We start from the raw sequence: 27,381 nt of genomic DNA on the forward strand, positions 1-27,381 counted from the left end.
CTGAAGGAAGCTCCAAGTGTGAAGCCAAAGCAATGAGAGCCGATCAGGAGTTTTAAAAGGCCTATTTAACATGAAAACGTGTCAGATTTAGTCAAAGCTTCAAACATGACTACAACCGACAGAACAGAATCACAGCTTGATGCTTTTGTGAAACTTAAATACAGCTAGAGTTATTGTGACTGTGCTTTTAAGAGTTTACATGTGATCTTCCTATGAAATATTTTAGTGGTTTAGCTGGTCAGTTTAAACAATATCATATGAACTAGTTATGTGCAAACCTTGGTGTTCACGCCAACGGGACCTATCTTAAGATTTGCACCAACAGAACTCAAAACAAGTCAGTACTACCTAAACACGAAGCAAAAACGTATTACACAACCAGCTGTAAAACTGCCAGAAACAAACACTGAGAGCCAACAGCCTAACGACATTAAATTATGTCATTTTTCCTGTCTTTTCTTTGAAACATTTAGCCTTATTTTTCAGCTTTTTTACTTCAGAATGGGTTTTCTTGGCCTCCAAAGTTTCAAGGAGGGTGACTATCTAGTATCTGACAATACCAAATTAGAAATGCAACACACAAATGTATCTTTTTGTCTTACAGATTCCCTTAAATGGGTCTTACAAACCCTTTAATAATTGTGTTGAAGGGTTTGCAAGAACAGAATTGTGTTCTGAGGGAAAAAAGTGTTGAAGATCATAATTTCCTCCTTTAAGAAAACAGACACATGGGCACCATGGCAATTTAGCAACTGAAGCAACTTGCTGGCTGTGTGATCACAACCCCTCTCTGCCATGTCACCCAACCTTCCCCTCTCACCTCGTGTTCTCAAGTCAAGTCCACTGGCCATAAAAAGAAAAGAAAAAAAAGCCACCAAACTCCAAAAAGACCAAAAGATATGAGACCATTTTTATGCTAAATCTAAATCACTGTGTATACACTAGTAGTTAATCTGTCCTGTCACTAATTTGCAACAAAACTAAGAAATAGGCTGTGTCTATCACCAAAACTTTTTTTTTTTTTTTTACAGATTCTATTAATAGATTATACTAAAAGATGAAAGTTAATTCACATAAAGATTCAATGATTGTGAAGGAATTATGACGGATAAAAGACGGTCATTTAATACACTTATCCAAAGTGAATCACAAATGACGAACAATATTAAAAGTGATGCAGGGTTCAGTATCTTGCTGGTCTTGATTTGCAAGTCAAAACCAAGATGCCTCAGGTAATTTCAACATGTGAACAGGGGAAGTAGAGGACTGATTAAGCAGCCATCTGTTTAAAGACAACTACTTAAAGAACATTAAAGAACAATATACTTATTCAAGTACCTGGAGCCCTACATTCACATTTATTCTTGACCACATACCTGGACTGAACATTGATAACCTCCTCATACAAGACAATGGCAGAGAAAAGAAAAAGGTGTAAAAGAAAAAAAAAAGCACAGAACAAGACAGGCTGAATCTCGATTTAGGAAAATCAAAGGTTGTTTCAGATCTTCAGGAGATCAGACTCATCAGGAAACACAGCGTATACCCTAAACACATCTACTGTGCTAATTCTCGAGAAGCTCTCTCTCTCCAGCAACAGAATCCAACATGCCATACTCAAATCTTCTTTTGATAAATGTGCACTGCAACCACACAAAAAATCATTGATCCACAAAATAAGGTCTTCCATTTCAGGATCCTAAAGCAATCAGTTGCTGAGTAGGGCATCTTACAAACTGAGAAACTATCTCGAAGTGAACACAGCAAGAGCTCAAACCAATTGACAGAATTGGTTACAGAAAAAGAATAAGAAGAAAAAAAAGAGACATGCATCTCCTTAGACCATTAAAAAAGCCAACTAAATGTGAAGAATATGAAGCTAACAGTCTTTTTCCCTTGTATGCCTCCAAGAAGCATCATACCTGCTTTCTTCTCATGGCCTCCATTGAGAAGAAGGCGGCAACAGAGAGGGAGTGAGGGAAGGAGAGCGTGAGGGTTTGAGAGAGAGGGGGAGGACGGAGAGAGAGAAACCGCGAGAATGTGTCGAGCAGATTGCTCCTCTTTTCCTTTCCTTTCCCCGCATGCACCTCGTTGATCACGTGACTTGATGGCTCCCTCTGTCGGCCCTCCTCTTTAGTGTTTCCACAGAGCATGCTCAGTCAGTTCATCCTGGAAAAAAACCCTTCCTTTTACCTAACTGGTAACTCTTAATGCCATTGAGAGGATTCAATGGAACCAGGTCACCATACAAACGCTTATAAAAAAAAAAGCATTATGGAATATCTGTTTTCATCTCACACTTTAAGTCCATAGCCATGCATGATTTCTATAGCTATACTATTGCTTTTAAAACATTTTTATTGTTATCTTATCATTCTTTTTGCATGCCGTTTTTTTTTTCTTTTTACATTTTGCACAATCATACACTGTGTAGACACAGCTAGAACAGGAACACCAAAGGGAAGAAAGAAGATGCAAAAGAATGAGGGCCTGAGCCAACCAGTTTTCCCCTATAGACCAGATAAGTTATCCGAATTCCCCAACAGGAGTCTTATGTGTCCACTAAGCCTTGAACCAATGAATAAAGAAAAAAAATGCCACCAGGCCAATGAATGCATATTAAAGCCATAGAAATACAGATGTATTCCATTTAGCCTGGCTGTTAAAAAAATAGCCCCAAAAAAAACGCAACCAAACGTAAAGTCTGTAACACTACAGTGTGAACTCAACCACGATGTATGTCTATCGTGTTTATCTACTGCTTCTTTAGAAGTAAAAGTGTCTGCGTGCACTGTAGCAAATATGGTATGTACTACAACAACAGACCTAACTTTACAAAATGAAGAGGTGGACAGGACCTCACTTCTTTCACACATGGCCACAAAACTGTAGCACTGCTACCGGGCCTGCAGTCACTGAACAGCCATTTATCTGAGCAGGAAGCTTGGGCCATAACATAGTGATCGAACACCTCTATTATGTCTCCATGTCAGTAATCAAATCAGTTTGGCTACATACCAACACCCTCTGTTCATCGTTTCAAACTTTGCAACTTTATCACTAAGTTTGTCCTTGTGTCAAATAGAGAATATAAAAATGACAACTTCCTATCCCCCTCTTAACTGGGTCTACTTTTGAGATTCATGAACAAAAGCGACATACTCAAGTTCAAATATATATATTTCAAAACTACAGGAATAATTTGAATAAATTTGTTATGAAAATCAAGGTAAGACATGCAATATCACAATGAATGATTGAAATTACTAGACCATAGTGAATGGAGATTGAACAAAGCAATAACAATTACATTTTTCTGAACCAATGCAAACTCCGATAAGTTCATTTTCAGCTTATAGTAAAAAAAAAAAAAAAAAAAAAAAAAAAATTACAAAATTATTTGCAAACACAGTACCATCGCTGCTTAGCTGGTAAGCTAATCATCGTTATTTCAAGTTAACTCTGATTCACTAGTCAGGGGCTAGCACTCCACCAATCAGATTGGTCATAGAGGCCAACGAATAGTAGCTGATTCTACATGTCGAATTGGGCAGAATGAGCGCAGACGCTGACAGCACGGGGCACACCAACGAGGCACCGTCCGACAGCCCGACGGCGTCCGATTATCGTGTTGGTGTGTCCCAGCCTTTATACACCCCACAACAGCAGAGTCAACCGAGAACGTCTGTAGGTGGCATGACTCGGTGCTGTACTGGAAGTTCAGTAATGTATAAGGTGAAGAGAAAAGGAGAAAGCACAGTCCCCTGTATCACTAACCACCCCCTTTCAGGTAGTCAGTCATCCAGGGATCACTGAGTTGTTGTCACCCATCACCCGAATGGTGTTAAAAGCACTGGAGAAATCAAAGAATGTGATTCTCACAGTACCTCCTCCACCATCCAGGTGCAAATGAGCTTGTTGCAACAGCAATTCAATTTAGGGCTGCAACGATTCGTCGACGTTGTCGACAAAAATCAATAATCAAAATTGTCGACAATGAATTCCATTGTCGACAATTGACGCCAGATGTGTTTTTCCAATGGAGTGAGGCGTCTCACTTCAATACAATCTCTGTCGAGTCGCGCATGCATGACAGCGTCTGAGCGCAGCTGCGGGTAATAAAACTTTGATAAAAAATAAAATAAAAAGTTTGGGAGCATTTTAGCCTCGATACGGTGAATAAAAAGATGACTTGAAAGGTTTGCAAAGCCGACGTTGCTTTTTACGGGAGCACGTCGGTAATGCATTTGAAGAGAAAACATGTCGGAGTGTTGAACGAAACGGACTCGCATTGGTAAGATATTAAGTGTATTTTGGCTTTAAAAGAAGGCTTTAACGTTATGCCTGACAAAGTATTAAATTAAGTCAGATATTTGGAGAAACTGCGTTTAGTGTCTGTGGCGCATCTTGGAAGAGACTCACGGGACCGCAGTCGGTCAGAAACATTCTCTCCCTCCACAGCAATGTAATGGCCAAGCGATACATTTGTTAAATTATTTCGTTTCATTCTAAACTTTGTTTATTTTATCTTATTTATTAGTATTATTTGAGTCACTCACAGCCTACTCTCATTGCGATAACCTCAATCACATAATTGATGCAGCGCGAAAGGCGAAAAAAGGCTTGTGCGCTGATGACAATGATGGATTTGCATCTAACTTTCAGTCAGGTGCCTATGAACTGTCAATTATCCATCAAACTCCACAATGATCATGTTAACATTAAATCAGATAGATTTGTCTGGACTTTTCTCTTGCGGGATGGGAGAAGACACTAAATCAATGCATCTTTATTGTGCGCCGTGCGGGCATGAATTCTTGGAGTTTTGCGGGAGGGGCGGGAGTGGAACACACGTTGCGGGCGGTAATGGTCAGAAATGCAGCGGGAGCAGGATGAAGAAAACAGTCCCGCTATAACAGGGCTCTAGTGCCATTTTTCTTGTGTTTATTATCATTTGCCACATAATTAATGCAACTTCATACTAAATTTTTTTTTTTAATTATTAATTATCCGACTAATCGTTTCAATGAATGAAACTGAATGATGAATGAATGGTGACTAGTCGACTATTAAAATAGTCGTTAGTTGCAGCCCTAATTCAATTCCAAAGTGGAACTGATAATCAAAGTGCAGAAGGTCCAGCACTGACTTCACCTGTGACCTCGGGTGGGCTAAGACCAGGGGAGTCAGGGGGGAGGGGTTGAGTGGCTCTTGTGGATGTGTGGGGGTCTGAATGTGTTGGGGGAGGATTACAGAAGGAGTGTGGAAGAACTGATTCAGCTCATCAACTCTCTCTAGGCACCCGGCTATCTGTCTCTCCCCTTAAACCCAGTGACGTTCTCATTCCACTCCACACATCCTTCATATTGTCCTGCTGGACCTTGGTCTCCAGCTTTGTCCTGTAGATGTTCCTACAGCCCCTTTTACATTGGCGAATACCCCATGTTTAACGTGCGCACCTAGCGTGTCATGTGCCCCTTTTACGACCAACATGGGGTGGCGTGTCAAGCTAACCCACGAATAACTTGCCTAGTCTTAACCGCGGGTCTGGTCTAATGTAAACAGAACTAACGCTGACATTAAAAGGCCTTTTTAGATTGGATCCCGCTAATATCGTTGCGATGAATGCATGTTTAACGCACGTTGGCAATTTAAATGCAAGGCGAGTTGCGGGGAGGGATGGCGAGTCGTGAGGCGTTATCTGCGAAACATAACGTAACCTAAGTGGGCGTGTATTAGGGCTGGTCGATTAATCGATTTTAAATCGTAATCGCGATTATGTAATTAGAACGATGTTAAAATGTGAAACTCGTAAAATTGATTTCACTTTTTTTTTTTTTACCTTGTCTGCACACATATTAATGATTGATACCATATTAATGATTGATGGAAATACCTCTCAATACCTGCGACAAGTGCCCCATCGGAGAGGCTCTTTAGTGTAGGAGGGGCGTTGTAACATGCCACCGGGCATCCCTCAAGCCAGATGCGGTAGACCGGCTCGTGTTCCTTGCAAAAAACTTGCAAATGTGAATAGCAAATGTAATGACTGACATTACACACCTCTACCTCCTTCATGGGTTGCATTATTATTTAGCATGCAAAGACCCAGTTTAGTTTAATTAGAAAATGTCTTGTTTTATTTAATTGGAAATATAACTTACTGTATGTTTGCAAGTGCTGATTTGCTGATTTTTTTTTCAGAGATAAAACTTTATATTTTATTATATTTTTTAAAACTTTTTTTCAACTTAGTTTACAGAGCTTTGCACTTTATTCATTCATGTTTTGTTTAATAAGAGCAAAGTTTGCACTTAAAGCCCAATGGGGCAAATGTTCAATAAAAAAACAGCATATTTGAAATCATTTCTTTGCCTTTTGTCAATTCACAAAATAATCGTAATCGTAAAATGGATTTTGAGAGAAAAAAAAATCGAGATTTTATTTTTGGGCAAAATCGAACAGCCCTAGCGTGTATAATAATAAATAATAATAATAATAATAATAATAATAATAATAATAATTTCCATTTATAAAGCGCCTTTCAAGGAACCCAAGGTCGCTTTACAATGTCTTTGTCATGTTTGGGGCCACTTGTGGTTCTGGATATAAGCCAGTTTATGGCATCCTTGGCGTCCAGGACACATGAAGGTTATTATTGATACAAAATCGACTAAGTGATAGCAAGATATAGTTTCTCAAGCTTTTAAAAAAGAAAAGGATTGAAGAAATTGCTGCCATGAAGCTGACGTTGAAAGGGTTAACTTGACTTAAAGGGGACCTATTATGGTGTCATTTATCATGTCATTTTCATCACTTCTCTCTTCTTTTCTCATCAAAGGGGATAGCGTGGAGGTGGTCCACACCTACAAATACCTTTGACTATAGTTGGATGATAAACTGGACTAGACTGCCAAGACAGATACTCAAGGAAAAACTGCAAGGGAAGGACAAAGCCATCTGTACTTCCTTAGAAGCATAGTGTCCTTCAACAACTGCAGACACTGCTACAGATCTTCTACCAGTCTGTGGTAGCGAGTACCCTCCTAAGTATGCGGTAGTGTGCTGGGTAAACAAGTTTCAAGAAGGACACCGTATGCCTGGCCAAACTGGTGAGGAAGGCAGGCTCTGTCATTGCCACAGAGCTGGACAGCCTGACATATGTGGCGGAGCGACAGACGAACAGGCTCCTGTCCATCATACACAATCCACATCATCGACTGCACAGCACCATCTCCAGGCAGACAGACTGAGCAGATCGTTCCTCCCCCACGCCATGCGGCTCTTCAACACTTCTCAGAGGAAGCGATAAAACAAACAAAGCCTGAACTTGTTGCACAACTTGCATTTTGCACTATTGATCCGGATATTACATTTTATTTTGTATTTTTATCTCTCTATAAATATCCTAGTTTTTGCACCTTGCATGCCTAATAAGAATCATTCTTAATTTTATATGCTATTTAAGTGCTAGATTTTTCCATCTTTGCAAAGATGCTGGAAAAGGGAATTTCTCTTGGAGATGGATAAAAGTACCTATCTTTTAAGAAGTGAACAGTTAATTAATCAGTGAATAAAAGCTTTGAAAGAGCAGGCATTGAGGGAACCCAGCCTATGCATCTATCCCCACATGAGCTCAGCCCTCCCTCCCCCAACTCGTAGATTTCTATACACCCCATTGGTAGATTTTTCAAAAAGAGAAATCTACCAATTGTCTCTGTCGCTGTGGCACATGACTGGAAGTAACATGTCTGATTGGTTTAGGAAGCTAACCAATAAGGGGGAGCTGGAGGCCGAGCAGAGTGCTCCAAGAGCACACAGAAAAGAAATGATTAAGACCGTACAACCTGACAGAAAATAGTTTGAGTCATGATCAGAGGGAAACAACTCTGCTGTTGTGCTTGATCAATATAAGAAGGGTTTATATGTTCATATTAAGAGTGCTGAGAGAAAAGCCATTATTATTGTTGTTTGAAATTAGGCTAATTGAGAAAAGATTTCGTTGTTTGTCCGTGAAGTGTAGGTTATATGTATTTCTAGAAACTCCCATCAACCATGATTCAGTAAGATACATTCATTTCATTTTTTTCCAATAAGATTTAGAATATTAAAATACCTTAAAGCAGTTATTGGATGCAAAATTCACTTTTTTCTTCTTCTTTTTTTTTTTACATAATGATGTGTTGGACGTGTGTGTACACATAATGATAAAATCCATCAACTGTTTTTTTTAACTGCCATTCGAAAATCTCTGTTCTGGCTGTTCTAAGATTGCTGTCGAAATGACATATCATATTTTGCGGACCATAAGGTGCACCGGGTTATTAGGCGCATGATGAAACATTTCTAAAGCGAAACAAAACTGTCTGGTAAGTCGAACTTTATTCAACTCGTTCACAATAACTCCGAATACTGTTCAGTTGTTTCCTCAGCCACCAGGTTTAAGAAGGTCTCCACCTCGCAATTTGACCACGGAACAGATTTCTGTGCTGCCATTGTTCTTCAAAAACAATTAACAAGAAGCCGCGAATCGCTCTTAAAATTATGTCATATCCTGACTCAGACATCTGATTGGACAACCGCCTGACCAATCAGTGGCCTGTAGTGTGATGACGTCAGATGCAGCCCGCTTAGAACCTCTAAAAAAAAGTTACAGAAAAAGTATCTACTAGGCACATTAGACCCCTAGTGGAAAGGCGCCAAACCGAGTAGAGGCGAGTTGAGTCGGGCTGAGTAAGTACTAGTTGAAAAGCGCCATTCGTTTCTGAATCACCACAAAGATAAAACACACAATTGACCCTTTGTCAAGCCCCACCCCCGTTGCTTGGTCGGACAAAACCGCCATCTCTCCCGTCCACTTCCATTGTAAAAGCGGGGTTTTACATCACTCAGGGATTAAAGCAAAAAAAATATTTTTGACTGAAAAATTATTTTCAGGCCAGTTCATATTCCCCCGGCATCTATGCCCTGCAGCACACTTTAAGAATGGCCCCTTTTTTGCCGTGCGGTCGCTTCCCAAAGGTTTCAAGTAAAAAAGTTAAATGCTGTATTAGCCCTTCTGTTTTCTGTTTTTTATCATAATTTGATTCGATCCGATATTGATGTGGGTTAGTGTTATTAAAAATGTTTTTTGAGCTGTTGCCTGAATTATACGACTGTAAAATAACTAGTGAAATAATAATTTCACAATAATTATTGTGAAATAACTAAAAAATAAATAACTCAAATGGTCCTTTCAATATCCATTTAAAGTGCAAAAAAGATTGCAATAGCTAATGCAGTAATAAAAAATCATTTTAGCTTGTCTAATTTATTCTGTCACCAGACACAGCTTGCCATGAAGCATCAGGCATTTTTCAGGTATTTCATGACAAACCATGTGTCCAATAACAGAAGAAACCAAACAAGCTATAGTAAATATAGATATATATAAATACATGAACTTCATTGAACTTGTATAACGTTTTGAAATTTAAGCTGAAATATCCAAAACACTGAACACTGGTTGTGCACGGTTGGGGGTGTGTATGAGTGTGTACTTGTCCGTGTGTAACGTGTCTGGCGATTCAATGATCTGCAAGTTTTGCCAGCACACAGTTGACTGGACACAAAAAGATACGTGCGAAAAAAGATAATTTACTTTAACGGCGACGTCTGTAGTAGGTGGAATCATCTAGAGTTGCCACCTTTCAGAAATAGAAATAAGGGACGCCCCGATTTCAGCAGCGCAGGCGCCAAAAGAAGGGACATCCCCAAAACTTCTAAAATGCATAGAAATGTATTTATTTTATATGAAAAAACAAAACGCTTTGATTTAAAGTTTAAAGTGCTTTAATAGCATTGAACTTGCATGACTGTACAGACAGACAACCGTACTAGCAACTGAAATAGCCTCCTATGCTATGCGTGTCCACATCAGCCCAGATGTATAATACATGACTGTCTCAGAATATTAGATTAGATTAGAATATTGTGATTTTCTGTAATGCAATTACAAAAACAAAAATGTCATACATTCTGGATTCATTACAAATCAACTGAAATATTGCAAGCCTTTTATTATTTTAATATTGCTGATCATGGCTTACAGCTTAAGAAATATCCTATATCAAAAAATTAGAATATTCTGGGAATCTTAATCTTAAACTGTGAGCCATAATCAGCAATATTAAAATAATAAAAGGCTTGCAATATTTCAGTTGATTTGTAATGAATCCAGAATGTATGTTTTTTTTTTTTTTTTTTTTTTTTTTTTTTTTTTTTAATTGCATTACAGAAAATAAAGAACTTTATCACAATATTCAAATTTTCTGAGACAGTCCTGTATAGCCTACAGGTGAAGAAAATGGTGTAAAAGTTAATTTATTTCAATAATTCAACTTGAGAGGTGAAACTAATACATGTATATTACATAGTCTCATTACAGGCAAAGCAAGATACTGTATGTTAAAGGAGCATGAGGCTCCTTTTAAGAAATGAGACTCTATAGCGCCACCCTTCGCCACGACAGCCTGTGAGCCATTATCATCAAAATTATAACAAATAAAGGCTTGAAATAACTCACTTTGCATGTAGTGGGAAATAATATATTTGTTTCACCTTAAGTTGAATTTTCCGACCTTCACCTGTATATTATGACATAAATATATAAGAAATATATATAAATAAAAAATATTGTGTGTCTGTATTGGTTCAATACGGAACGCAACTTTTAATTCCCAATTAAGGCTGATTTATGGTTCTGCGTTACACCAATGCAGAGCCTACGGTGTAGGGTACGCGCCGACGCGCGCCGTACGTTGCGTGTCTCCGCGTACCCTACGCCGTAGGGTACGGCGTAGGCTTTGCGTCGATTTAAGGCAGAACCATAATTCAGGCTTTACGGAACAATTCCGTATTTCAAGGGACGGGTGGCAACCCAAAGCATGACGCGTTCTCCTCGCGTGGTTCGAGCGAGGTCCGTTTACAACGCAGCTGGTTGTCTGTGTGAGCGGAGATTAACGCATATGGCAGCATAAACACGGACTCAAACAGCAAGTAATTTCCAGCATTAACAGTCCTGCACAGCCTGCTGTCTGCACGGAGTAACCCGTGGTTAATTTAGTTCGAGTTTTAAAAACCAGCGCTTTGTTAACGCTACCGCTGCTCTTCGACGCCGTGTTCATTGTTTGGTAGTTTCACACCACGCGCATATGTAAATTAAATGACGTGACTACTGGTACCCGTCTCCCCAGGGGGGCGGGGCGAACCCGCCCTCCTCCATTTCTGATTGGATAATACCAAGGCTCTGGCTAGATTTATTGGTTTACAACAGCGTCAGTTTAATGCCTAACATGATTTCATAGTCTTAACTGTACCACAAGAAAACGCACATGCAAATGTTTTTTGTTCTTTCTTTCTTTTTTTCCCCCTCATTTTCCAAATGACGGAAATCCGTCTAGAGACGGAGAACTTTAATCCCTGCATCACTTTATTTCTAATTATTTGACCAAAGAAAATCAAAAGCAACTACATATAAATAAAAAGGAACCCTTCAGTTACTGTGTAGTGAGTTTAAAAAATTGAGGTTTTAGTTTTAGTTTAGCTGATAGCTAGGGATGGGAATCGAGAACCGGTTCTTGTTGAGAACCAGTTCCCAGTGTTTCAATTCCTTGGAATCGTTTGCCTTTTTCCCCAAACGATTCCCTTATCGATTCCAGTGGGCACGAATGACGTCACCAAGCACGTGGCGCAACCTGCGCATTCGCGCCCAGCAGGAAAACACGGGGACAAAGCGGCATAAACGTTCAAAAGTTTGGTTACATTTTACCAAAAAGGATGACAACAGGGCGACAATTCTTGCAATGTGGACATTTCAACAGAGGGGGGAAACTGTTAGGACTCGGCCGGCTGATCCGCTGGGAGCGCGGAGTCAGCCGGCGTGTGGTAAGGCTGATTTATGGATCCGCGTTACACCAACGCAGAGCCTACGGCGTAGGGTACGCGGCGACGCGTACCCTACGCCGTAGGCTCTGCGTCGATTTAACGCGGAACCATAATTCATGCTTTAAAAGAGCTGCATGCTCGGCCACGCGGACGTGCCGGGCGCTCCGGCGGACAGCGGAGCTCCTGACACAGCTGCATCTCATCAGCTCATCTATGGAGAAGTTAAAGAGCATATACCACCGCTTCTCCTTCCATCAAGGCAGGGAAGAGAATCAGGCCAGAATAGATGAATGTCACCAGCAGTGACTAAGTTTGTGGTGTTGAACATGTTACTGGACATTCTTGTGTAATTGCTACAAAATAATTTGTTGTTTTTAGTTAATTTCTACAGAAGAATATTTATTTTATTATTATTATTTTATATTAAATACATATTTTACTGTATATTACAAATCATTTTGTGGGGACCCCCTGGCACCATCGAGGAGCCCAAGGCTGGGGGCATCTTAAAACCTCATTATATTTTTTTTGTTCAAAGATATAAAAGTTTTATATCTTTGAACAAAAAAGATCGGAGAAACAAAGAAATTGAAACAAAAACAATTTTAGTATCAACTTTGTTTTATTAAAACAAAGTTGATACTAAAATTGTTTCTTTTTAGTATTTTAGTATCAACTTTGTTTTATTAAAACAAAGTTGATACTAAAATTGTTTCTTCTCCTTTTTTCCAAATGAGAATCGATAAGAGAATCGATAAAGAATCGAATCGATAAGCAGAATCGATAAGAGAATCGGAATCGAAAAAATCTTATCAATTCCCATCCCTACTGATAGCATGGTGGAAGGTTTCAACTGCGAGTGCGGCCGTCCATATAGCTTTATCCAAAGCAGACATTTTTTAGTAAATGACCGTTGGTTTTGGGATGAAATGTATTCCTGTGATTCTCCCTGGGTAGCGGTTGTCACTTTTACCAGTGCCCCGAGTACACCACTTAACCATTTTAAGATAAATAAATAAATAAAACGCTTTCGCGGTTGAAGCCTGCCTCCAAGCCGATTTTGTTTTGGAAGTAAAGATCAGATTTCTGTGAGTAAGTGGATAAAAATACGCTGCACCCTCACTGAACTGTGTGCAGGGTTCCTTTTACAAATACAAAGTTAAAAAAAAATAATAATCCAGTGATTTAAATGTTGATACAAGCTAAGTAAAAATTACCCTTTTTCCATTGATGTGAACGAGAGAGACGGCTGTTTTTCTCCAATCTGATATTCTGCCCGGAAGTAGCAATGGAGAATCATTTTTCTAATTGGTCAGTCAAGGACCAATCAGAAGGGTAACAAAGGGTCAGTTATGCTTTTTTTTTACAAATACACACTAGTGGCATCAATAGGCGGCATGTTGAATGGCCTCGACACCAACACAACTCACATGTGAACCCTGCCTGTGGTCGCATACACAACTAACGGACGTGTAACATTACAGCTAATCACGGGCAACGCTTTGCGCATCCTAGGTATCGAAAATAAGAATTGAAAGACCAGGCAGCTTTCGACCCCAGATGGTACAGACGGATTTTGATCGGTGCCATAAAAAAAAAACAAAGTTCTGTACACAGGTCATCCGTCACTAGTCTAGAATCAGCAGCAGCAGTACTTGGACCGAAACCACCACCCAGACCCACTCAGGTAGGTCTGGAATGGTGTGGAGTGAAGGTATCCAGATCAGGCAGTCAAAGAGGTGACTAGCACAGCACAGTCCAAACCAGTGACCAGCTCAGCCCAGCCTGGGACTGCCATTGCAGAACATAACGTAAAAAAATAACACAACATAACGCACATAACCCAAGATATGTAGGCAATAATATGCATTAATGTAAATACTCACTGTACTCTAATATTCTGTCACTATATGCACGTATTTCTAAAACTGGTATCAATATGGCTAAAACTATAAGGCCAGGGGAAGTGTATTGGCGCTTTTACACTAGTACCTACTCAGCACGACTCGGTTTTGCGCTTTTCCACTAGGGGTGGAGGCGGGTGGAGGCGTGCCGAGTTGATACTTTTTCTGTATCTATTCTGCCGAGGTTCTAAGCGGCTGAGTCGGCCCTGTATCTGACGTCATCACACTACAGGCCACGGATTGGTCGGGGGGGGGGGGGGCCGATGTTTGAATCAGGAGGCGGAAATCAGCAAAAGAGCGACTCGCGGCTTCTTCATTTTATTCGACAGGCAATGGGAGCAAAAGTCTGTTTCGTGATCCAACTTTGAGGTGCAGATGTTCATAAACCTGGTGGCTGAGGACAGAATTAAAAAAGGGATTAAGACGGGCGATAAGGAACGACCAGATCTACCAGGAGCTCTGTCACTTCTCAGCTGCTCGCGGCTCCCAGCTGACTTTCAGGAGGGCCGAGACAAACACATTTCTTTTTAAAAGCGTACCCGCTTGAAGCTTCTTTCCCTCTCATTTTTTAACTTGATATCAAAACACAAGCCACAGATCCAGCAGCACATGTATCATCTCCTCCAGGTTTTACTTTTAGTGTTGTTGTTTTCTCCGTTTAGATCACACAACAAAATACGTCACAGCAGCTTCGCTCCAATCCCGCCCACTTCTCATCTGGGTTTCTAAAAACAAACGAGGGCAAGGTCAGTGGAGGCGAGACGAGGCGTGGCGAGACAAGGCGTGGCGAGTCAAGTCGCGCTGAGTAGGTACTACACTCCGGCCCCTGGCTACGCCTAGAAATCCTGTCCATAAAAATTATGAACAGAACCGGTGACAAAGGGCAGCCCTGCCGGAGTCCAACATGCACTTGGAACAAGTCTGACCTACTGCCGGCAATGCAAACCAGACTCCTGCTTCGATCATACAGAGACCGGACAGCCCTTAATAGAGGGCCCCGGACTCCATACTCACTTAGCACCTCCCCCAGAATGGCATGAGGGACGCGGTCAAATGCCTTCTCCAGATCCACAAAACACATGTAGACTGGTTGGGCAAACTCCCACGAACCCTCGAGCACCCTGCGGAGGGTATAGAGCTGCTCCAGTGTTCCACGACCGGGACGAAAACCGCATTGTTTCTCCTGAATCCGAGGTTCAACTATCGGCTTAGGTGATGGATGAGCACGCCTCCGAGCCCCAACTCTCTGCTTCCTCAGTGGAAGGCATGTCAGTCGGGTTGAGGAGATCCTCGAAGTATTCCTTCCACCGTCCGACAATGTCCCCAGTCGAGGTCAACAGCTCCCCACCCGCACCATAAACGGTGCCGGCAGAGTACTGCTTCCCCCTTCTGAGGCGCCGGACGGTCCTACAGAATTTCCTCGAGGCCGACCGAAAGTCTTCCTCCATGGCCTCCCCGAACTCCTCCCAGACCCGAGTTTTTGCCTCCAGGACTGCCCGAGCCACGGCTCGCTTGGCCTGCCGGTACCTATCTACCGCGTCAGGAGTCCCACCGGCCAACATAGCCCGGTAGGACTCCTTCTTCAGTCTGACGGCATCCTGTACTTCCGGTGTCCACCACCGGGTTCTAGGATTGCCGCCACAACAGGCACCGGAGACCTTGCGTCCACAACTTCGAACATGGTCCACTCGAACTCGATGTCCCCCGCCTCCCCCGGGATCCGAGAGAAGCTCTCTCGGAGGTGGGAGTTGAAAATGTCCTAGGGCTGGGCGATATGGACCAAAAGTCATATCTCGATATTTTTTAGCTGAATGGCGATACTCGATATATATCGATATTTTTTCTGTGCTATAATTGGGGTTTCCCCCAAAGCATTATAGCATAGCATCTCTGTTAGCTTCATTTTTTCTGAGGCAAACCCTTAAAAAAACAGTCAGTTTTAATACAAAGCCTCATGCCAAATGTCACACAGGTAACTTTATTAACAGAGGTCTGCACAATATCAAAATGTATAAAACAAATGAAATAAAAATAAACTGCCTGCATATATAGAATAAAAATGCTTCTTGAATAAAATAAAATAAATATCACTTTCCTGCATAACAATTAAATTAAAATACACTGTGCAATTAATACAATGTAGACAGTAACAGGCAGACTTTTCCACCGAGGTTGACAGTAGTGCAAATGACAAAACATTTGTGCAAATCTCAAATAAAACATTCAAGTCAATTTGTCACAAAATAAGCTATGTCAAAATCCTAAAAAAAAAAAAAAAAGAAAAAAAGAAATAATAATAATCGATATTGTCTCGTACCATATCGAGTTTGAAAATATATCGATATATATTAAAATCTCGATATATCGCCCAGCCCTAAGATGTCCCTAACAGAGGGCTCAGCCAGACGTTCCCAACAGACCCTCACAATCTGTTTGGGTCTGCCCGGTCTGTCCAACCTCCTCCTCCGCCAGCGCATCCAACTCACTACCAGGTGGTGATCAGTTGACAGCTCAGCCCCTCTCTTCACCAGAGTGTCCAAGACATGCGGCCGAAGGTCAGATGAAACGACAACAAAGTTGATCATTGACCTCCGGCCTAGGGTGTCCTGGTGCCACGTGCACTGATGGATACCCTTATGCCTGAACATGGTGTTCGTTATGGACAAACTGTGACTAGCACAGAAGTCCAACAACAAAACACCGCTCGGGTTCAGATCGGGGAGGCCGTTCCTCCCAATCACGCCTCTCCAGGTATCACTGTCATTACCCACGTGAGCGTTGAAGTCCTCCAGTAGAACAATGGAGTCCCCCGTTGGAGCACTATCAAGTACCCCTCTCAGGGACTCCAAGAAGGCCGGGTACTCCGCACTGCTGTTCGGCCCGTAGGCACAAACAACAGTGAGACACCTTTTCCCGACCCGAAGGCACAGGGAAGCGACCCTCTCGTTCACCGGGGTGAACTCCAACACATGGCGACTGAGCTGGGGGGCTATAACCAAGCCCACACCAGCCCGCCGCCTCTCACCTTGGGCAGCTCCAGAGTAGTGGAGGGTCCAGCCCCCTTCAAGGAGCTGGGTTCCAGAGCCCAAGCTATGTGTGGAGGTGAGCCCGACTATCTCTAACCGGTATCTCTCAACCTAACGCACAAGCTCCGGCTCCTTCCCCCCCAGCGAAGTGACATTCCATGTCCCCACTGTGAGGGTTTTGGTCCAGGGATTGGGTCGTCGAGCCACACCGCCACGACTGCTACCCAGCCCACAATGCACCGGCCTTTCATGGCCTTTTTTGCACCTACTGTAAAAGTTAATTTCTGCTGCCAAGTTGGACACTGACATGGGAGTCATTGATTAAGAGCTCACATTTGGAGTCAGTCTTCAGACATTTTTGAATCACACCTTTAGCCTTGAGTTGAAGTTATCAGTTTTGTTTGAAGGCACTCAGGAGCTAATTGCCAAACAACACACATATGAACTGTACATCCGGTAATCAGAAAACACTGAAACACATAATAGTGGCGCTGGTCCAGGTCAGAGCACCAGCTGACCACAAGTGACTTGACGCGGATGTCGGAAAATTCTGTTTTTTTTTTAAGAGAGGCTGGCTGAGCGGGTGCATTGGTATCCTCACATTGATGATGCGACATCGCCACTGCATAGTGACAAACATGAGTGTCAAAACAGCGGGCGGCAGATCAACACAGTCCTGGGTGCAGATAGAGTCGTGCTCGTTATGTCCATGCTCTTCGGAAGATGCAGCGGTGATGGTGCTGGTCGGCTGTTTTGCCCACTTATCAAACATCTGAGCGTTCTTCAGTCATCACTCGACCGACACAGACTTTGCTCCAGATATTTTGGTCAATTAATCTCCTGATGACATGCGCGTGCATGCTGCAAGCTTGTAACTGGCTGCTACAGCTCGCCCCTGTCGTCACGTAGCGCAGGGTGACAGTTAGCTGCTCTGCTGCGGTCTGAGACTCGCCGTGTGATGTTTTGAGCTGAATTATCGGGACAGTCCCATCTAACAAGTCGTGAAAGGAAACGGAGGAAATGGGAAAAATACTGCCGGACGAACAAGCTCTCCAGTCTCCTGGCGGCTTTGGTTGAACGGCCTGACATTAGGGCTGGGCGATATATCGAGTATAGCCGATGGATCTCGGCTTCTACTCTGTGCGATGTACAAAATGACTCTATCGTGCATATTCGAATATAAATTTTCACGCATTTTGCTTTTAGCCGCGGGCATTAAATTACAAGCTTTTCTCACTCTCTCGTCTCGTCTCTCCTTCTCTGAGACGTAAAACAAGCGCACCCTGTTACACATGTCAGTCACGTGCTGTCGTGTGTGCATTATCATTGGTCCCCTACCAGCTGCTGGTGTCGGCGCTGCTGTCCGGTCCGCCGCTCAGTTCCACCCCGCTTTAACTTTACTTTAACTTTCCCAAACTCGGCCTGTTTGCGCCGTGAGCTCATCTGCGCACGGCTCTCTCCGAGCTGAGGAGCCGCTCAGCGCGACACGCGCAGCCGAGCCTTTAGGCTGATTTATGGTCCCGCGTTACACCAACGCAGAGCCTATGGCGTAGGTGCGCGTCGCCGCGTAACCTACGCCGTAGGTTCTGCGTCGATTTAACGCGGAACCATAATTCAGGCTTTTCTCTTCCAGAACTGAGAAACGTCACCTAGTGTTGCTTAAATGTGGCCACATGAAACCAATCACTATCATTGAAACAAAGTCAAATAAGACTATATGACGTCATATTTCTAACAATAAGTGAAAGTGATGCAAAGTAAAGGAGGAGAGGATGAAACATTGCAGTCCCTGCACCTACAATTTAATATAAAGGTGCTCTAAGGGGCCCCTGCTGCTCAGAGCAGCTCATCCTGGTAAAACCTGGTAAAACCAGGTGAAACCTGGTGAAACCTGGTAATTCCTGGTAAAACCAGGACCAGAACATGTTCTTAGCAGATGTTCTTCAGACAGGGAGTAAGAGAGATGCAACGTGCACTTTCTATTTTGAAATGACACTTTTTATGTTTGCAGTGTTTCCCCTAGAATTTTTTTCAGGCCCGGTGGTACCCACCGAAAAAATCCTAAACAGACGAGGCGCGTGGGACTGCATATTGGGCATGTAGCAATATAACAATAAAGTTTTACATTGAAAATCATTGTAGGCCTATAATGCTGAATGATATCACTTCAATGAAATAATTAGATTTATCTAACCTTTAACCAAAGTGTCATGGGCCTGAAAGGTCTGACCCCATATGAGCATTGAGCACATCTTTTCTAGATATTTCAGAGGGATCTCTATGAAAACCCTCTGGGATGGTTCTCTTTTAACGGCTGCTTGTGCTGACGGCATATGCCACAAAACATCCCTATTCACAATTGAGATTATATCAGTTATAAATAATTTAAACATTGTAGATTTGTTTTACCCGTTTTGTTATAACAGAGTTGCATGCATTTGACTGGGGAAAAAATGAACCTTTAGTGGTTCTAATGGAAAGACAATCTATTGTCTGTTTTATTTTCATCATTATTGCTTACCGCATTTCCGGTTTCAGATTTGAAGCAGTCGGCAACTTTCAGCGCTCTTTTCTTTGTGTATGTGTGTATGTGTGATCGCGAATTAGCGGTCACGGGGGGGTACTGCACCGCGGAGAAATGGAGTGACGGAGAAGTCCGAAGGGTTCATGACGGCGTCACGGTGTGTGCTCTGTATTGGTTTGACGCACAACCATAATTCAGGCTTAGCCCAAACCTTATCCTTGGCCACGTCATTCCTAACCCTGAACTAAACCCAAGCCCTGTACACAAGAATGATTTCATGTAAAAATGGTTATGTTTTTCATTGTTTACACTTTATATTCACATGATACAGGGGTTTTGGGAGTGGCAAAAAAAAAAAAAATACCACACCCTTGCATTGTCAAAATGTCAAAAATATACAATTTTCATAAATATTATGTTATAGCGCTCCCTCCAACCAAACTTTGCCAGATTTAACAAACAATAATGCCAGATGACAAGAAGCATAGTCTCTTATAAGCACTTATTTTTAATAGTTGTTGACAAATGTGTATGTTCTATGCATTCTCTATTCTTGGTGTATATCTGTGTGACGGTGTCACTGCGCTATCTATAGACATGGCACATATTGCACAGGATTTAGTCATTTTTTAGGTTTTTGTATGAGTGAAGACAATTCTAGATGTAATGTTGTGTTTACAGGAAAGTTTTTTTTATTTAAAAAACATATGCAATCCTCATTTCAACTCACACCCTGGTCATTGTCCTCAACAGAACCCTAGAAATAAGAGTCTACCTCATTGGTCATCACATGGTCAGTGACTATAACAAAAAAAAAAAAAAAAGAGTCCTAATAAGGAAACAAGAATGAGCTTACACACAGACACAAGTGCACACACCTAATGCTACACATGCCAGCTACATACTAGGCTACCACCGAGGAAGAAGCACATTTCCCATTTTCTTTGTACTTCAACAGTGAAATCAACATAACGGTCTCTGTAGCCCCCACACATTCAAATGTTAATGTCAAATTTAAATAAACTGGTGGGTTGGCAAAGAAAATTATCTAAATGTATTTACTCCAACTGATTATGAACAACAATGGCAAGTAAAATGAAGACCTGTTGCCTCTAATCTCAAATATTTCCCTCAATCTTGTACTAACAACCCCAAACACCCACAACTTCTGATATTTTTAAGCAACTTTGAAAAAAAAAAGCCCAAAGTCTTTGCCAGCACCCCTTTAACCATCTTTTGTGAAATCTTGAGATGACTTGTACTTTGTGTTAACTTTTTTCATAACTTTATATTTTTTCATTTTGAAGTTGATGCAAGGAAATGTTGGTTGTGCTCATTTAGATATTTATATTTTCTTAAAATTATTCATTAAAAGTTCATGATTCATTTTCCACCAATTAAAATGAGACCAGAAAAAACAACTGCCTGGAGAGACTGAAATTTGGATGTACTTTCTACTATAAAAGGGTAGGCGTAATAAGCTAAGCTTCAGCCTACACCTTTTCAGTCTTGTTTTGTTTATATATATATTTGGTCTAATGCAATATTAGCATTAACATGTTTATTTGTCGTTTGCTTTTCTTTTGTATTTGAATTCTTAATTTGGAACTGACCAAAATAAACAAACAAGAACAAAACTTTCTTTGTACCTCTGCATGTATAAAAGTTTGTTTTTTTATTAATCGCCCAGAAAGTGACATTTACGAGAGGAAGTGGCTGCAAAGCCCAGAGACCTCTTTTCTTTTTTGGTAAACCTCAAAACAGCCCATCGATGAGGGGGGGAATCATCAAGATGCTGTTGGAGCGACCTCTGCCGAACACTGTACACCAACTCCTGTGTCCACTAAGGGCCGATTTATGGTTCCGCGTTAAATCGACGCAGAGTATACGGCGTAGGGTATGCGGCATACCTGCATCGTACGGTGTGCGTACGCCGTAACCCTACGGCGTAGCCTCTGCGTCGATTTAACGCGGAACCATAAATCAGCCTTAAATGAAGAATAATGAAACAAAGACCGAGACTGCACATGTATGTGATCTTGTCACCTGGATAAGTGAGTGGAAAGGAGCCCACATTTAATGACCAATGCACACAGACACAAAACAGCTCGGCGTGGACTAGCCTTTAGCGGCTGGAAAACATTTTTTTTTTAAATGACAAGACGGTGTGCAAAAGTAAGGCTGCATTCAGGGGGTGTAGCATGGGAGAGGAGCCGGTCTGCAGCTCGACCTGGCGGGCTGCATAGGCAGGAGCTGCTGCATCCGCCACAACACCCCCAGCACAGCTCACACTCCCATCCTTACTAGTATTTTAAGGCTGATCAATGCTATTTCAAACAGATAACCTCAAAAAAGGAGGGGGCAGAAAACCTGCATGTGGGGGAATTTGATAAAAGTGTGAATAGTCCAGCTAACTAGCATCGTCGGAGGCTAGCCGGACACATGTTCACTCTTTTACCGCCAGTGGAGCCGATGGTAAAGACAACACGCCCGGAACTTTTGAGTAATCATTGTGTTAAAATGAGCACGCAAACATCTCCAGTTCATCCTGAACCGCTAAAGCTGAGCCCCAGCCAGGGCAGAGCCCCCCGCACCATGGATGCCGACCCCCCGGCTGTGGGCGCTCGGCGCGCCCGCGCGGAGCATTCATGTTCCCGGGCGGCGTCTTCCTGCTGCCCCCGGTGCAGCACAAAGCCCAGGACCGCGGCTCACATCACAACAACGCCGCCCACGCCGGCCGCTCGCCCGCTCACACGGGGGTCTCTGGCCGCCCTCGGCGGAACAAAGTTCCCAAAGCGCGTTAAGGCGTGTGAGAGTGAATGAAAGCGGAGCCTCGGTCCGGCTCTCGTACTCACCTCGGTTCCGACCGAAGCCATGGTGCCTGGACGTTAGCTCCGCCCACCGCCGTGACGTCACCTCCACCGACTCACTCAAACCTGTCAGTAATAGTATTGTGTTGTGGTGATTAACCAGATGTTAATGAATGGATACTTTAGTATGGGCCTGGGGAGCTACCTACAGAGGTGGGTAGATTAGCCAAAAATTGTACTCAAGTAAAAGTACTGTTACTTCAGAATAATGTGACTCAAGTAGAAGTAAAAAGTAGTCATCCAAATAATTACTTGAGTAAAAGTAAAAAAGTACTTGATGAAAAAACTACTCAAGTACTGAGTAACTGTTGAGTAATGTCTGATTTATTTTTTTAACACAACCATTCAAAAAGATAAAAGTACAAAATAATCACCTTCAGCCAAATTAAATCAATAAAATAATAAAATAAATTAGAATTAATACAAAATAAAAAATAGCTTAAATTAAAATAATCTTAAAGTAAATTAAAGTACTTTAATAAATAATAAAATAATAACGGGGTAAAAAAATAAATTAAGCACAAGTAGCAAAAATTTCAAGCCTTTGTACTTTTCCTTTTTAACCAGGCAGAACTAGAACAAGCCCATGAACTCATATAAATATAATGTGTGTGTTTGAGTCTGTGTATACTGTATGTGACAAAACATGCAAAAACAAACATTTTTCCCAAAGAATCACTCAGTGATGTCATGAGCACCATTGTATTGTGGTAATTAACCAGATGTTAATGAATGAATGCTTTAGTACAGACTCAAAAGGTTCCATATGAAATACATAAAAATACATGAAAATTACAGGTCACACATTAAAATAGATGCAAACATCTGTTCCAATGTTTCCATAGTCCAGATGTGTACCTTGTATCCAGTAGAAGTTTGAATTTATTCACATTACCATAATAATAGTTATAATAATACAATCAAATTAAAAGGGTAGAGTGAATGGGTCCCCCAAGGAAGCTAGGAAAGCTTATAGGTGGGGGCCCATAGTTCATATAAGGGTAGTGGTACAGTCAATGGTATAAGCAGTTACCATCCGTAAAAAGATGGTGATGGATAAATGTTTAGTTTAGTTTATTTTGTTTTGGTCCTTTACATTTTAAGATGTTTGCATATACACACTGTATATGTATACACACAGGTATAAATATATATATATATGTATATATTAAACATATGTACACATTTCCTTTTTTTTTTTTTTTTGAGCAAAAAGGTATAGGCTGAAGCCTTGTGGCTTATTTTGCCTATCCTTTTCAACAAAAGGCAGACTTCAGAAACAAAAAGATACTAATAAGAAGAAAACGAAACGAACGAACAAAACAAAGAAAATGAACAAAGAAGAGAAGAAAATAAATGTGGTCACTCACGATTGAGGACAGCTGCAGGAGGAAAGTTGCATAATTTAGACAGTTTAATATGAAAATAATTTATATTAGTTTTCTATATTTATCTATTATTTTAGATTTATAATTTTTTTTTAATTTGTAAATTGAGCTACTTTTTTTTAGTTCCTCATCCAGGCGGTTCCATAGTTTTCACCCCTTTGACACTGATACGCCTTGACATTTTTTTTGTTCTTTTTAGTGCATACAAAGTACACAAAAAAAACACTTAACATACATACTTGACATTACATACACATACAATCACACACATACATCCCAGCGGTCCATGAAGAAGCATTTTATATTATATATAGGTTAGTAAAAGATTATTTTTTAGTTGTCTTTTAAACTTGGAGATAGAAGGCAACACCTTGATCATCATCAATCCTATTCCAAATCTGCGGCCCCCTGCAAACAACACGGCAACATTTCCCTAATATGAGTGGTTTGATTCTGTGTTTGGTATGTGTGCTGAGGACTGGAGATTGGCACAAGACTACTATGTCTAGGGTTGAGCCTGTTGACAATTTGAAACATAAGACAAGCATTATGATAATCGTTTAACTCAGCCAGTCTTAGCAACTCAAAGCGGTGAAATAGAGGGTGGGTGGGGGAATTTATCTCTGACCAAGACAAGGCCCGTATGACTTTCTTTTGTAAAGATACTAGTTTTTTAAGATGGCTTGTGAAGGTGTTGCACCATATCACATTACAGTAGTTGAGATGAGGTTCAAAGAGAGTTTTGTACAATGTAAGAAGGGCAGTACTCGAGTTGTAAAAAAGAAATCAGGGGAGATGGTGGATTTTATCATATGGGGACAGATAATTTGTGCTGATTACAAATAATATAATATTACAAATAATAGCACTGACCAAAACACCTGCAGGAATACTGCAGGAATGACATAGCAGCAGTTAAATGCAGCCTTCTGTAAGCTTTAAATATCCACTGGGCTTACATCAAATACATCAAAACACAACAATAAAAAACAGTTTTCAGAACTTATCAATATGACTCTGTCCTTCACAGGATAAGTAACATGGATCACTGCAAAAACTCAAAATAAGAATATTTGTCCTATTTCTAGTTAAAATGTCTCATTTTAGTAAAGAAATCTTATTACACTTAAAACAAGACATCACTGGAAAAAACAACAATTTTCACCTGTTCCAAGTAGATTTTCACTTGAAATAAGTAGAAAAATCTGCCAGTAGAACAAGATGTTTTTGCTTGTAATGAGAAGATAAATCTTGTCCCACTGGCAGATTTTTCTACTTATTTCAAGTGAAAATTCACTTGAAACAGGTGAAAATTGTCAAATAAGTTATTTTTCTGGTGTTATTTTTCTGGTGATGACTCTAAATGTTGAAATAGCAGTAAAACCACATTCATTGATGAAATGACATAAGGGTTGGAAAGGGGGGATGGCAGAAAAAGTATATAAGAATTTTAATATTGTTTAACACTAGTAGTAGGCGGGTGCAGATATGAAAAAAAAAGCACCTTACCCCAAAAAAATTGCAACAAAAGGTTTTTCAACAGTTTTCTGTAGCATTAGGTGTCCTTAATAACATACTAAAAGTCTGCCAAAGTCTGACCACTAGAAAGGTGTCATTTTCAAGATGGCGTCCCAGATGGTCAAAATCACCCTAAAATGTGTATAGCTCCTTTATTATATACCCTAGACAAGTAATTTTGGTGTCTAATCCTATGTTTATGAGGCCTGGGAATCCACTGCTCTTGTCCAAACTGCAGAGATACACTTACATAATTATGAAATCCAATATTTTGTATTTGCCCTATTAAAACCATCTGAAAAGGTCACCCATTTCAGGTGAGGAGTATCAGTTAATTATTGACAGGTTGTGGATAGCTCTGTGGATCAAATTTGTCCCAGTGAGCAACACAAGGAATCGACAGAGGCAAGGATCAAACGAGATCACGCTGACCTGGAGAGAATGAAGGAAAAACTTTCCTTTTGCAAACCATTCTCTCAAGAACCAGCTTTGAGAAACATTGTTACCGGTGTTGTCGCCAAACCTGATGTCAATGTTCATGAGTTTGAGTCTGTTGGGAATGAGATCATTGGGAAAATGGTTGGGAAACCAGTTTTTGGAATCTCATTCAAACGCAATGACAGGGCAAAAACTCTTGCAGATGATTGCAGCATCAAAATCACCCAAGACCGAACCATTGATCCTGCTCTGTTGTTCCAACGTTTTCTGATTATGTCAAAAACAGGACAACTTTCACTTGAAGATGTCATGGGCTATGAGCTAAGTCCATTCCCTGCAGCACTGTTCGAAGCCAAAGAAATCTTCCGTAAAGCCGACAAGCCCCAACTGGCACAGGCTGTCGCTGAATTTACAGGCAAGAAGTCAAAGAAAAGTGTCCTGGATTCTATCCCACCAACTGAACAGTATGTCCTTGATGATGGCTCCCTGATTCATCGCTTGCCATGGAAGAGGGGTGACAGTTATGGTGCCATTGCACAGTCTTATGCAGACTTTACGATACAGCTTTATGGTAAAGCAACTGTTGTCTTTGATGGTTATAGTGAAGGTCCTTCTATCAAAGACAATACACATCAGCGGCGCGGGCAACATGCACACCCGGTTATTAGCTTGGATGCAAATACTGAGTTTGTGGGAAGAAAGGATGACTTCCTATCCAGATCCAGTAACAAACAAGGGCTTATTCTTCTTGTCACTGAGGAACTGCAGAAGAAGGGCTGTACTGTCATCAATGCACCAGGGGATGCAGATGTGGACATTGTCAAGGCTGCAGTCCAAGCGTCACAACATCAGCCCACAACCTTGATAGGGGAAGATACAGATTTACTTGTTCTTCTTCTCTACTATGGTGAGACGAGCAATAGAGGCCTTTATTTTCGTTCAGATAAGTCAAAAGTACCCAAGGTGTATGACATCAGCGAGATGCAAAAGGTCCTGGGTAAAGACTTGTGTTGTCAGTTGATGTTTGTTCATGCCTTCACAGGCTGTGATACAACATCACGCATTTTTGGTGTTGGGAAGAAAACTGCTTTCCAGAAACTTGTGAATGGGGAAACGACCATCCAGGCATGTGCGAATGGATTTGCACTACCAAAGCAAGCAAAAGCTGCCATAGAGGACCTTGGGAGCAAGGCGATGGCAGTCATGTTTGGTGGCAAGAATACCGATGCACTTGCATCTTTGCGCTACAATCTTCTCAGCAAGAAAATTGTGTCTGCGAAGGCATTTGTTACCCCAGAACATCTCCCTCCTACAGAGTCCTCAACGAAATTTCATTGCCAAAGAGTTTATTACCAGATCATGGTGTGGACTGAAATGGATAGTGATATGAATCCTGTTGATTGGGGATGGAAATTGGAGGACAATCGTTTTCTGCCAGTTATGACAAAAAAAGCTGCTGCCCCAGAGAGCCTCTTGCAGATGGTCCACTGTAATTGCACAACTGCTTGCCGTACACAACGTTGTAGTTGTAGAAGATATGGACTGCCCTGCATGCCTGCCTGTGGATCATGCCAAGTGGAAAATTGTGAGAATCCACATAATCAAGCATTATGGGAGGAAGAGTGTGATGATGACTAATTGTTACTCCGGAGTGGAAAAAAGGAAATGAAAAAATATAAGTAAGACGGTAAAAAAAAAATCACAAAAAACACAAAAAAAACTAAAAAGAAAAGAAAAAACACAAAAAAACACAAAAAAAATAAAAAAATAAATAAAAATAAAATAAAA

General features: G+C 41.2%; 1 protein-coding gene across 4 annotated transcripts in view; it reads right to left on the reverse strand.

Moving 5' to 3' along the window:
• ehmt1b (euchromatic histone-lysine N-methyltransferase 1b) overlaps positions 1–22,280 on the reverse strand; it is a 61,701-nt gene extending 39,421 nt beyond the window's left edge. For 3 of the 4 annotated variants that reach the window (XM_061734484.1, XM_061734483.1, XM_061734481.1), the window contains exon 1: positions 1,923–1,961. In XM_061734484.1, coding sequence (XP_061590468.1) covers positions 1,923–1,946 — 24 coding nt within the window. In that variant the 5' untranslated portion in view covers positions 1,947–1,961. Of the gene's footprint in view, positions 1–1,922; positions 1,962–22,234 lie in introns of those variants that run through there. The other variant, XM_061734482.1, reaches the window with a different exon arrangement.
• Between the last annotated feature and the right edge of the window lie 5,101 nt (positions 22,281–27,381).

The sequence above is a fragment of the Cololabis saira genome, chromosome 11, assembly GCF_033807715.1.
Source record: "Cololabis saira isolate AMF1-May2022 chromosome 11, fColSai1.1, whole genome shotgun sequence".
NCBI classification, from domain to species: domain Eukaryota; kingdom Metazoa; phylum Chordata; class Actinopteri; order Beloniformes; family Belonidae; genus Cololabis; species Cololabis saira.